We start from the raw sequence: 14,204 nt of genomic DNA, 5'->3' as shown, positions 1-14,204 counted from the left end.
CCCTCAAAGTCATACACGAAGGCCTGAGGCAATGTGAGCTGCTTTTCCATATCAGTCCTTGAGCCTAGTAAACACTAGAAGAGTGTGCGTTCCCCTTTAAGAGGCCCCCACCGTTCCCAACGCGGCGGGAGGCAGAGCGCATTCCTGGAACAGCGCGAGAGGGGAGGAAAAAAAATCACCAGCGACCTGTTTCAAGTCCCCCCAATAGAAACTGTGCCTGATTTGTGGCCAATGTTGGAGATGTAAAAAAAAAACGGAGAGAGGAGGAGGGGGAGGGAAAACACTAAAGGGGGTAGCTATGGAGATAGAGCGTTTTCCTGGCTGCTTTCTTTGACAGGTGTTGAGTGGGGTAAAAGTCTTAAAACAGAATCCAGCATGTACGCCAAAGGTAAAGGAGCTGTCGTCCCTTCTGATAGTCAAGCGAGAGAAAAGTAAGTGAATCGCGCGCGCTAAAAACAGTCGCGCTTTGCTTATTACGGACTCGCAACTTTCTAAAACTGCGCGTGCTCATGTTTAAAGGTGTATTTAGTGCGAACTGTCGCTCTGGAGTGATCGTCCAGAAGTCTTCCTAACTTTATAGCCGGTTGTAGCACTTTAATGTGTTGAGTTGCCCGTGCAATTTCGATTTTATTTAAGTTTGGGTGCGCACGTAAACACTTGAACCAGTGCATCCAGTCTGAGGGATGTTGCATGCTCGCATCTCTCGTTTTTAAGCTTGTGAGTCTTTTGCATCAACATTACATGCCGTGCATCTGTTGTGTAAGAGTTACATTGCTGGATAAACGCATCCGAGTCTTTTTTATTTTTATTGGACGTTTTTGGACGTTTTTGTTCACGTTGGGGAGGTGTTTAGTCGCCATTCGTGTTTGTTTGCGCTCGTTTATTTCTTATTTAATACTATTTGTATCTCATCGCGTGTGTATTTGCACGTTTTGGCTTCAAAGCTAACTGATAAATAAGTTATTTTAGTTATCCCGACTCGTATCCCCCGATTATTTTAATATGTTGTGTTTTGTTGAAGCGCAAAGTAACGTTAGCGGTTGTTTTTTTTTTTAATGAGAACTAGTTTTGCTGACTTTTACTGTAATATTTTATTGTAGTACATCACCATGTGATCTTTCCACTGCTGTGTACAATCTGTTGCCATTGAAACCACCTTACAACCCTTAAATGTAATAAAGTGACCTGCAATATTCATAAATCTGTCATATGGGGGTCGAAGGTTACTGTGTCAGGCTTGGAGACCATGATAGGAGTGTCTGAGATGTTTGTGGAGATGTTACACACTTTGGAAGGAAGAATGCTAGGAAATATAGATGGTCCTAGTTAAACTGCATGAGAAGACTGCGAATATGTTGTATGGGAGAGATCAGCATCCAAGAGAAATTGCTTCCAAGAGTGTTTTTGTATGGAAGTTCTGGAAGAAAGTGCAATTGGCCGGGTTTCTCAGACTTGATATTTTCGTCGTTCAGATGTTTGATTGCCAATTTGAAAGTATTAATTTCAGTGTCATGGAGTAGTTTTTGTTTACAAAGCTTCCAAAAAGTTTGCAACGTCAACAGTTTGCACACAAACAAGGTGTACACTGCCATTAATGGACTGAAATGGTCATTTCGACTCTTAACATCCTCAAACACAGGTTGTTCAAGGATGTAGACGACCCCTCATGTGTTGGTGCCATGGGCACCGCATTAACACCGCAGGTTACCGTTTCACGTGTTGTATTTAGAGATGATGTGTTGTGACCACACAGGCTTTGTTCTGTTGCTGGACATTAATACATTTGTCGCCATCGTCAAGCAAAGGTGTCATTAACCTTAAGCAGCTGATTTAGGTTTTTAGGTTTAGGATGCACTCACCAAGTTAGACATCATTCATTGGCGTCCTTGGCAAGTTTGTTCGGAGGAACCACTTGTAAAAGTGAACTTGGGAGGACTCTGTCAAGTTTATTGCAGCATTGTTGACTTTTGATTAGTTCTGAATAGATTTCAAAGCTCCGGTTCATCAGAGTTTAGCATCCACAGATTCGATCTAAATCAGTTGGAATGCCACAAGAAATTGCGCTATGTTTTTTTTTGGAGTGAAAACCGATTCTGATCTAGATCTCCATCTCTTGTTTTCCCCCAACATCTTGAGCACTTCTCCGGCTTCCCTGAGTTTATTGGTGTGTCTAAGAGGCAGCGAGTAGGTCTGAAATGCATGGTTTTGATTTCATCCAGATGGTTCAGCCTCCTTCATAGAGGTGTTTTCAGCCACATATAAAGGGAATCAAGCATGCACACAGAAACAGGACGTTGTTCTTATGAAGAGAGTCTGATTTGCTCTGTTTTGGATAAACGTTGTGCTCCGACATGGATGAGAATCAATTAATTTTCCGCCTTGGATAGCTGGATGCATTGCTTTTTAAGTTTACTTTGAAGAGAGATGTTCTCTGTAATTATTTAGGGGCATATTTAATGATCGCTCTCAGTTGTAACGCGGAAATGTCTGTTTTGTGCGCGCGTGTTTGGAAATCTTTTCTAAAAGAGCGTTCGCTCCGCTTTCATCGGAATAATTGAGATGGATTGCCTCATGAAAGTTTATCAACATTTTTTATTTAGCACTATTGCTTTGCTGAATTCTTCTGTCAATCTTTGGTTATTATGAATGAAAGATCAGCTAAATTGGGTTAAAAAAAGTACAAGGATATGGAACAAGGCCACACCAACAATATTATGACCGCACTTTTCATGATGTCAGTGGAATGGCAGGCCACTTGTGATTGGTTTGCAAATCATTTATTGATATAAACGTCTGTTGTGTCACTCAGTTTGCCCATGTTGCACTTATTTTATATATAGTTTGTTCGAATAGTTTTTTCTTCTGATATATTTCTGGTTAAATTATTAATTTCAACAGAATATTTGCTCAAAACTGCAGGGATGCACTTTAAAATAATTCTATATGTGCCATTTTTTTATATTGTTATCTGCAGATTGTATAATTACATTTTTTTTTTACTGTTTTTCGTCTAGCAGTCATGTAATGTTAATTTTCAAAATCAGTAATAATTTGTGATTTAATAACATTGTTAATTGCAATTTTTAGAAAACATCAGTAACCCTAACCCAATAGAAATAGTTTTTAGCTTATTGAGAACAGCACAAATTTTTTAATCATTGCATCCCAATAATTTAGCAGTTTTGCAAATGTTAGCATGGATGGTTTGCTTGACATTTACTGAAAATAAAATAGTGTAGAAGCAATTAATAACAGCCTAATTAATAACAAATAATTTGGCAATTAACACTGACTTAAATAGGAAATTTTGATGTATAAAGACTGAAATTGTGAATTCTTGTAAAACATACATTAATAATCTTTGTTTTATTTATAATTTTGGAAAATCAATTATTTTATTTTTTTTACAGTGTGCAATCATTCTCAAAAAACTACTTATACTCGTAAAAACTCATACAAAATATGACCCAGACTACACGTATATAGATTTCTGAGTGGCTTTTGTCAAATTTGGGTCCTGAAGCAAACTAAAGCTCCTATGATGCATAATATGCCTTAAAACTTCTCCTCTACCACCTTTTCAGCTCTCCTCACATGCTGTTCGTCTTCACACGAGACCCTGCAGTTAAATTATTGAAATGGAGACAGCAAAGTTCATTTGTTAACTGTCTGCGCTTAAGCTAGCTAAACTTGGCTCTGCCTTTTTTTATGCATAAACGGAGTCTTGACTGGGAGCCTCGGGCAAGATGTCAAGATGTATTCTCAGGTTAAGTCAGGAGATCTCATCATGATGTGACTGGACACACAGTCAGCCGCCATGCCTGAATGGCAGAGCAAAAGCAGAACCTCGTCAGATATTCCTGTCCATCATCGGCCTATTGACATCCACGCTGCCGTCCGTATGCCGCTGTCAAGGTCTAAATTATCCCTTCTACGCGGCTCTCAGAAGCAGGCGTGTGAAAACGATATCCCTCGACTGGTCTTACAGAGTCATTAATCTAAATATTAAGTCAATAGGTCTGCCTTCTTATTGCACCCCTAGCTGTTTGTATTGCATGAGGATTAGTCGAGCGCACACCGAGCATCTCAGCCTGTTGATCCTTTTCCTCCTGCGGTCTCACTATTAGTTGAAATACCGATATGTTCCTCTGTCAGTATGACAAAAAGTGTTCCCTGAAGCCCATTGTAGGTGAAGTCCTTCTCAATAATGCATCAGGTCTAGAGCAGGAACCCATCATCAACCTGCAGAAGCTCCTCAGATCATCCAGAGCTTACGATGAAAATTTCATCTGGCCACTCGTGGGAATCTCCGTCTGATCCCTCTCAACGCAAGTTGGGTTCATATGAACTGCGTCTAGAGGTCAGGTTTTCAACAAACCAACAGATGTGAACTGTATCATTGACATTGACCAATTGGGTACATAAAAAATTGTTGACTAGCCTTAAGGCCCATTCACACCAAGATGAGAACTATCACAGGAATGATAAAGTTTTCAAAATCATTCCAATTCTATGAGAAAAGAGAAGTTCACACTACAACTATAACAATAATGGCATTGCAGAACAATGTTGCTAGGATCACTTTCAGATAAACATTTTTTTAGCTGATGAACGATAAATACAATGAAAAGCTTGAGCATTTAATATGGCAGAAAACAAAACTGTAGTGAGCATATAATAAACAAGACATCTGTTGGTGTTGATGCTAATTTAGCTATCGTTATAATTATCATTCTTAACATTAGGGATGCACGATCATGATTTTTCATGGGCGATTCCGATACCGATTTCTTTTACAAGCAAATTGACCGATTCCGATACCGATTTCCGATTTTTAAAAAAAATTATCTTTAAGCTACAAACAAGAAAGAAGGAAAGTGTGCATAAACAAGATGTTTATTTGGTATTTAATAGGCCATCTGAAATTAATGGCAGTAACTGCACAGTAAGTAGCCTACATTCAGTACAAACATAGATGGTACAGACATCAGCATTTAGCTTTTGTTATTGAATTGGGTTGAAACTACATAGAACTGGCCTTAAATTAAAAGATTAAATGTAACCATGTAAAATTAAAGGCAATAACTGCATAGTTCTACAGTCCAAACAACACAAATTAACACACATTCGATAAGAGGTTTATTAATCAGCATTCAGTATTTGGTTTTAAATTTAAAACAAGGTCTTTGCCAGTGAAACTAAATAAAAGTATGCTATATAAATATTATTCCAAAGTGAAAAATAAATAACTATTGTCTCAAGTTAAAAAAATATATATATGAATCACTAACCTAAAAAATTTTAATTGGATGAATGAAACACTTTTTTTTCAGTGTGCTACAGCAGGTGATTTTAAAATCAAACTCAGTCGATATAACTTTAAGGTAAAATAAAAATAAACATGTCATAAAACGGACGTTTACTTCTGGCTTTTCAAACATGTATGCAAGTTCTACTTTATAAAAAAATCCAACACGCGAGAAGTTGAGCTGAACATTCTTCACTGTCTCCGCTTGTGCATGGCGCGGACAGGTACAGATACACTCTCGTAGCTTCAGTGAGCAGGAAAGGGACTCTTATTTTTTGCAGTCCGCTGTTCGCTTCCTGCTGTCTGTGCCTCTTCCTCAAATGTGTAGCTCTGCACTTCCAGTACTGAACGGCTGCCCATGTCCTGTGCACAGATTTCGAAATACTTCCACACAAATGGCATAGTGAATGATTACAATGTAGTCTGTGTACGTGGGGCACTTCCTGAAAAATCAGTCGAAAAAAGAGCAAAAACCGGCTGATTGCCGATCGCGTATTTTAAGCAAAAACCGTCCGGTTCCGATTTATGGCCGGTCAACTGGTGCATCCCTACTTAACATTGGACATCAAAAATGCTGTGTAAACAATACTGACTGTTGATGTCAATATAGTTACTATTATTGTTATCGCTCTTTATCATTTTAAAAAAATCTCAAATTTAATGCAGCAAGTGACAAAACTGCAGTGCATGCTTATAATAAACAGAATCTTAGCATCTTTTGGTGTGGCCGCTAATATAGTTTTTCGTTATAGTTATGGTTCTTAAAATGGTTGAGCATTAACAGTGGCAGCCGACAAAACTGCATTGTGCACTTCTAATAAACAGTGTTATTGTCTGTTGATGTAGATGCTAATAGAGTCATCGTTCTTGTTATTGTTTTAAGAATTTAACAAAACAACAGTGCATGCTATAATAAACAGAATGTTATCAATGGTGGTGTGGACCCAAAAAGAGTTATCGTTCGTAAAAGCTTGAGCATTTTAAGTGGCAGCCAACAAAATCGTAGAGTGCTCTTGTATTAAACAATGTTATTGTCTGTTAATGTGAAATGCCAAGTTATCGTTCTTAAAAACCTAGACTAGAGATTTTAAAGCAGCCTGCATCAAAACTATTATCGTCTATTTGTGTGGATGCAAATATAGTATCATTATAGTTTTCGTTTTTTTTTTACTTCTTCGTATTTTTACGATTAATCGGTTTATGTACTTATTTCAGTTTTGCCCATTTTTCCCCAAGTAAATAATTAATAAAAGGTCTTTATCATTCAACATAGACTTTTTAGAGATTTTAACCATTTTGCATTGTCATATCCTCATCAAAAATATACCTGGAGTTGTGTTTTATTATGTGTTAGTAATCCTATGTTGAACTCTTCTGCAATAAAAACACTGACCCATACGTACTCTAGCAAATTTCGCAAGGAGATTTCAAATAATTTTTCACCATGGCAGTCCTCAGGGCTTCTAAAGTAGTTTAACATCCTGAACAAAGCTTATTAAGGAATCTTTCAGAATACATTTTCACAAAGAATAAGAATAAAGCAGAATAAGATTGCAGTACATTGCATTTTATTATGATTTTCCTGTAAACACACCGCTTATACCTGGGAAACAGCTTTATAGCTTATGCTGTGAAATTGTAAACAATCCTTCGAATAAAGTGCCAGTGGCATGAAACCTGAATACTTTTAATGTTTAAAATACATTTCCTCTCTCATTCAGTCATAATTAGGCTGCAAGACTGAATTATGAACTGGTAAACGACAAACTGATTACAGATCATGTTTGTAAAGCTTTAAATGTTAACTGTTAAAAAGCAATGTTAACAGCTTTTTCTTTTTCGAGCTTACTCCACTGCTGTCTGCCTCGGTCATCTTGCTAAATGCTGCAGTGACCGCAGAGATGCTGTTCGGGAAGCACGTGACATAAAACAAGGCCAGCTATTGGCTATTCGCTACTTCTCCTTATGTACTGGCCGAGTAAAACCTTCGGTGGCTCATTACTGCCACACATTGGTCACCGAAGATTTAAAATATGCACGAAATGAGCCGCTTACGACAAATAAAAGTAATTTAGCAACTAATCGATGACTAAATTAGTTGACAACCATTTTAATAATCGATTTTAATAGATTAAATCTATTAGTTGTTTCAGCTCTATTGTTTTTTATTATGATAATGAACAGGCTGCTTTCCAAGGTAGCAAATCTAACTGCAAAGCACTAACTGTAAATTCAGAATAAAACCAAATCTTTGTGCTTTTGTAATATAAGCCAAAAGAAAAATCGAATGCCGCTTTCTACCGTCTATTTTCGCGCTTTTTTTTAATTAAGTAAATATATATTTCTCATGTAGGCCTATATATATATAATGCATAAATAGGCCTATATGAGAAATGTATTTTTATAGCCTAGTTTTATGTTTTTCTCTGCTCGCAGAAGCAATGCAGGTGGGTAATGTGATATGATGATCATGTGAATCCTCATGTTCTGTTGTTTGCTGCTTTTTACACATGGATGTAAAATTAATTCCTGGGAAACAAATATTAATATTTTAACGGGTCAAAGACACTTATCCTTTCTAATTTAATTAAATTCTAATTAAAAATAATCTTGTCGGTTAACTGATAATAATCGTTAATGAGCGTCGGTTAGGATAAATAACCGAAATGAACATCCCTACTTCTGTCACATTGTGGGAAGAACCTGCGCAGATGTTCTTTGTTTTTAAGAAATATGAAGTATGACATGAGTTCCGCACCATACTTAAGTGTTAAAAATAAGTCCGCATGATAAATTGAATGCGCTTTTTGTAAGTAAAGCTGGTTCTGTGATTAGTAGTAAATCTCCAGCACATGCTTTCAGATGAATCAGAATTTACTACACAGAGACGCAGTTCACTGACAAGTGTAAAGTAAATGCTTTGTAGTAAATTCTGATTCATCTGAAAGCATGTGCTGGAGATTTACTTCTAATCTCAGAACCCACTTTACTTACAAGATGCACATGATAAATGCATGCGTGATTTATCGTGCAGCCCTAGTTAAAAATGACCGTAATTAAATTGGAAACGAAACTCTGACATCTTTTCCTGCGTTGCACAAAAGTACAACTTTGTTGACAGCTGTATATATACTTGAGGGGAGCTCTTAAAATCAGTACGTCTGATGAAACACCAAGAAATAATTCACACATTTGAGGGGAAAATGAGTCCTTGGTATTTGATCTTTAAAGCTGTTTTCCTGGAGATGCTCTTTAAATAGTAATGGGGAGTGTTGTATGTGGACAGATAATGCATTTTTGTTAGGGCTGTCAATTTTTTACATTTTCAATGTAATAAGATTGCGAATAAGATCATTAAAATGCCCAACATGAAGAAATTGACACTTGATTATTTTTATATTAGTTTAATATACACTACAAAGTGTCTCTTAGAAACATTGATTGAGTTACTATGACTGTTTGAGACCTCCATATTCATTTATTAATGTGTTGGAGTAAATATGCATTTTCTTTTGTCTTTTTTTTTTGTTGTTGTCTGTGCTAATTTTTACATTTATGTTTGTTTAACTAATTCAATCAAATAAATTTTCAACTGCACCAGATTAGTTGCTTAATTGAAAGCCCTATTTTTTATGTTTAATGAAGGCTTCTTGTAATTGTATCATCAATTTCTGAATGCGCTATGAGGAATCCATGTTCTGAGTTCATGCATGTTCTTTACTGATATTTACTTTAATTACTCAGGTGAAAAAAGATAAAAAAAGAAAAGCAGGTTTTATTTTATTAAAGAATATATTTGCAGTTTATATAGTACTATGTTTGTTTATGTATTATAATATTAATATGCTATTAAACGTATACATACTAGCATTCAATATATATTTTTTTATATTTTAACAGATTTTACTCCAGAGAATATAATAATTTAATTATTATTATTATTATTATTATTATTATTATCATCAATGTTGAAAACAGTTTATACTTTTTTGTGGAAACCATACTTTCTTTTTTTCAGGATTTATTGATTTAATAGATTGATTCAACATTCAACAAAACTGCATTTATTTGAAAAATACATTATTTTTTGCGTTACAAAAGTGACGTTACTGTCAATTTTGATCAGTTCAATATATCCTTATTGAATAAAAAGTTTTCATTAAAAAAAAAATGTAAGGATTAATAAAAAATAAAAACAACTTTTGAGTGGTAGTGCACTTTTTTTTTTTCTGTAGTATCAATTGATATAGAGAATTCTTACATTTTACTTTTACCGATATTGACTTGGCCAGACTTTAGTGTCAGAAATGAATGCTCCTTACCTCAAATCTCAGATTTCAACCAATAATTTCCAGCCTGCATTTCCAAGAGTGCTTTGTGACTGAGCTTCCGTGAGGTTTCAACATGCACTGAAATGAATTGCTGTAAAATGTTTGCTTGTCCATCTAAAATGGTAGAACCAGTGGAATTGCATTTTTCTCACTTGAAGTTTGGGGCAACCCCAAATACACAATTTAAAGACTTAATCTCCCACAAGTCCTCTTAGATTTACATGGTCTTTCTCCTCTTTTTGTCTTGCAGGTTAGCTTTATATGTGTATGAGTACTTGCTGCATGTTGGCGCACAGAAATCAGCACAGACCTTCCTGTCAGAGGTAAGTGGTATCGCATAATCAACTTTACCAAGCAAACAATTGTTGTTGTGTAGTCAGAAAAAGCCAACATTAAAATAATAAAATCCCCCAAAAGATGGGGTGGGGGGGTTGAACATTTTTAAACCCAAAAAAGTTCATCCATCCATCATAAAAGTGATCCACATGGCAGGGTGTGAATAAAAGCCTTCTAAAGGGAAGCGATGCGGTTTAAAAAAATTTTTTTTATCCATATTTAAAACTTTTCCATAATCTCTAGCTCCCGCTAACTGCTGTACACACGTTCACGAGAGAGTGACGTTCCAGCGGATGATGTAGGCATAGCATAAGCTCTGGTGAGAATATGCTAGTCTCCCAAGAAAAAAGTTTTGCTTGCCAAGGAAAACCAGTCTCTTGTTGGCTTATATTGAAATCCTCCAACATTTTTCTTTACAAATCCTCATTTAGGGCTCTATGATTTCCGCGATGTGGAAACCACAGACGGAATCGTTGAATCCTGTCATAAAAATGGAATTCACAGTTTAACGTGGAATGTCACAGAATTTGTAATTAATCAAATGTAGGTCATTACACTTACATCAAATCGCGATATGGACTAGTATCTGTAAATGTAAATGTTGAGTTGCAAAAGTCTATTTAAATATGAATCCTGCTTGTTCTGTGAGTCTTTGTTAATGTTTCATTTACTACACACACACTGAAGCATGCATGGGGCTCGCGGTTAATTGTTTTAAAATTTATTTAGTCAACACTTGTAGTATACCTGAACCAATCTTTCGTACACTACTACACTCAAGTGAACCACAAGTGGTAGCTAAATAAATTTGTTAGTATGTTAAAAGTGCATTTTAGTTCATATCCATGGTGTCTCAAAATAGCACAGTTGAGTACCATTAAATGATCTTAAGTTATCTTAAGATATACTAAAGTATAATTTTTAGTATATTTAGTACAAAATTAGTGTGCGGAAATAGAGCACATTTAAGTATATTATTGAGGTGTACTTGTTTTTCACCCGGGTCGCTTCGCTTCAGAAGGCCTTTATTAACCCCCGTGTGGAGCACTTTTTATGAGGGATGGATGCACTTTATTGGACTTCTAAATCTCGACCAGCATTCACTTCCATTATAAAGCAGGGAAGAGCCTGGACATTATTTAATATAACTCCGATTGTATTCATCTTAACGAAGAAAGTCATATACACTTACAATGACTTTGAGGGTGAGTAAATCATGGGGTAACTTTCATTTTGGGTTAACTTTTCCTTTAATTCTAGGCAGGTTTGAGGCAAGAAATTAATAATTCTTTGGTTAAAATAAAGGGTATTAGTCATAATGACAAATCAGTTCCAATTACTGTGTTTTAGCAAATGTTAACTGTTGACTTTAGCTTTACTTTTACAGAAATATTAACATCAATGTTTTCTCTAAACATTGTAGTTTCTAATTACAACACTATTAAAGCTTATAGACTATACTTTTAGCAACAGACTTCTTTATCTGAACTCTAATATCTGCCATTGTTTCTCCAAAGCATTCTGCATTCAGCTGCTAAAACATTGAAAGGTCTTGATCAATAAATGGAAGTGTCATTGCTATGATATTATCCAATGTGCCACCTATGATAGTGTTTCTAAAAATCAGTTTGGTGCCACTGAGGGGGGTGCGATCACAGCATGAACATTTATGCGGCTACTACTAGCATGATAAAGTGGATTGTCGTTGCAGTTTTGTGAAGCGGTGGAGCTTCTGCTGTAGATGATGTCAGTGCTTTTCTCACTATATGAACATTATATGACGCTTGAGAACACTACATGTCTGGAGTGGAGGTGATGCCACCACTTCTCTTCAGAACCGCTCTCAAACACGACTGCATGTTAAAAGTATGATTTAACATTGGCCTCTGTGGAAATAGGTGCAGTTGGTTTGTAATATACTCTCGATCTGCTGTGATTCTCTCTATTCAGGACGATCGTGACTTGTAGAATATTGGTTTGTCGTCTTTTAAAAAAGAAGTTATACAAACTTTGTTAGCCTATACTTTAATTGAATGAAGAAGCTAGTTTGTGTGGAACCCGAATTTGTCGCATTTTTAAAGGTTTTACCAACCTGCGGGTTTGAAAGCCATCACAAATTGTGTTCATTGTGTTTTATGTTGAAAGTCATTCATAGTTGTTAGAAGCAGGTGTCATCCATTCAGCTTTTCAGTTGATAATTTGAATGAATATGGAAGCTGTTTTTGACAAAATCTGTTTGTAGTTATAAAGATGTGTAAATGTTAATTGTTTGACATTATAAGACATTAAAAAGATTGTGTAACTCTTCTTTAGTGCTTCAGGACCTTTACAGATTGTGAACTTTTCAAATGTTATCATCTATCTTATTGCTTTTGCCGTGGTCCTCTGGTACCTGCTGTGTTTGTTTATGTGGGTATCATTAATCGCTCACAGTGGACTTTCAAATATGCCTCATGTTTTTAAATGTTTTGCTCAAAGTTTGACAAAGATGAAGCACTGTGTTAAAGTCTGGCTTTGTGCTTGTGAGAACCTTCTGGGATCTTGATCCAGACAGACTTTAGCCAGTGTAAGGTGGCACAATACAGAAATATTTAAAAAAAGAACTTTCCTTAAAAACTTACTGCAGGCAGTATCATCATTTTACTAGGGCTGGGCGATATGGCCTAAAAATAAAATCTCTGATTTTATTTTATTTTTATTCGATTTCCGATTTTTTTCCGATTTTCCCCCCTACTTAAGGAAAGCAATAAGTACAAACAGCAGACAACTTAAAGCAAATTTTGCTTTTATTTAATCAAAAGTAGGGCTGCTCCGATCACGATCGGCCAATCGTTAATGCGCATCTCGTCAGTAAAGCCGGTTCTCTAATCAGCGGTTAATTCCATCAGGTGCTTGATTTCACATAGAGCAGTTGTTACTACACAGAGCCGTTTGTTAACTGAGAAGATGCGCAAATTATTAAGAGGATTTGCTAAATGAGCAAAAATTAAGTGGATTTGCGCATCTTCTCAGTTATGGCTCCTTGTAGTAACAGCTGCTCAATGTGAAATCACGCACCTGATGGAATTTACCGCTGATTAGAGAACCGGCTTTACTGACGAGATGCGCATTAACGATCGGCCGATCGTGATCGGAGCAGCCCTAATCAAAAGCAAGACAAATGTAACCCCCATTTTCATATTCGGCTGGTGCTGCTGCTTTTGACTGCGATGGGCTTTAGGCAGCATGGGGTCTCTTGCTCCACGTCTGTCGCAGCAAACCCATACCAGTTCCAAACAACAGATGATTTTATTCCTTTCTTGGGAACAAACCTCCAACTCTCACGGTTGCCATGTTGTCGCTTGCTGTTTTGTTTTGTGCTATGATGTTGTTGCTGTCACAAAAAATTCGAATTAATTCATTCAATCGATTTTTCGCCCAGGCTTACATTTTACACATTTCAGAATCTGGACAACTCCATATGTTGAGTGAGATTCATGAAATATGGCTTTTAATATATTTACTCACTATTATTTCATTCTATACTTCATCTTTAAGTCAAATCCAAATAAGATTTTTAACAATAAATAATTTTTATTATTATATCTTATTGTAGTTATTAAAATGAATACTGATGAAAACAAAACATAACTCTTCAAGTAAATACTTCTGAACTTTTTTACAAAAAATAAAGAGTACTGTAACCTTGGAAATATATCGTCCTTTTTAAATATAAATAGATATCAATATATCAATTTTACCTTGATCATTTTAGTCTGTAATAGTGCACTGATTAATAATAACACACATTTATTTAATATGAACAATAATTCTACAGCATTAATTTAACCTTAGTTAAGATTACAAATGGACTCTTGTAAAGTGTCCATAAGTGGTAATATTTTTTGCTATGTACGTCATTCTAAAGTACTGTCAAACCCTACACTTAAGCCTTTGTTATACTTTACGCATGAGCAATCCAGACACGTACATGTACATCGCTGACGCGGACTACTTGTATTTATACTACCGAAAGTGTGCGCTGATGGTCCGCTCTGCAACAAACATGTGAACAAACAATTGCTCAGTATTATTGCACATCTGGCTGTCTTTATATTGTTTTATCGACGGATTGTACAGGTTCGAATATGGGTTTCTTCACACAGCCTGCGCATGTGCAATGATGCTTTTGAAGCTTACTGTTACAAAAAATGGGAGGCACGCAGATGTCCGCTCAGAGCCTTTCCCAT

General features: G+C 36.0%; 1 protein-coding gene across 2 annotated transcripts in view; it reads left to right on the top strand.

Annotated features, from left to right (window-relative positions):
- Positions 1 to 232: 232 nt before the first annotated feature.
- LOC127943196 (single-stranded DNA-binding protein 3) overlaps positions 233 to 14,204 on the top strand; it is a 61,109-nt gene continuing 47,137 nt past the window's right edge. Inside the window, exons 1-2 of one of the 2 annotated variants that reach the window (XM_052539425.1) lie at positions 233 to 431; positions 9,890 to 9,962. In XM_052539425.1, the coding sequence (XP_052395385.1) occupies positions 376 to 431; positions 9,890 to 9,962 (129 nt within the window). In that variant the 5' untranslated portion in view covers positions 233 to 375. The remainder of the gene's footprint in view (positions 432 to 9,889; positions 9,963 to 14,204) is intronic. The other variant, XM_052539426.1, reaches the window with a different exon arrangement.

Source organism: Carassius gibelio, chromosome A22 (assembly GCF_023724105.1).
Source record: "Carassius gibelio isolate Cgi1373 ecotype wild population from Czech Republic chromosome A22, carGib1.2-hapl.c, whole genome shotgun sequence".
Taxonomy (NCBI): Eukaryota; Metazoa; Chordata; class Actinopteri; order Cypriniformes; family Cyprinidae; genus Carassius; species Carassius gibelio.
Note: the sequence above shows the minus strand (reverse complement) of the source record. Positions and strands in the feature narration are given on the sequence as shown.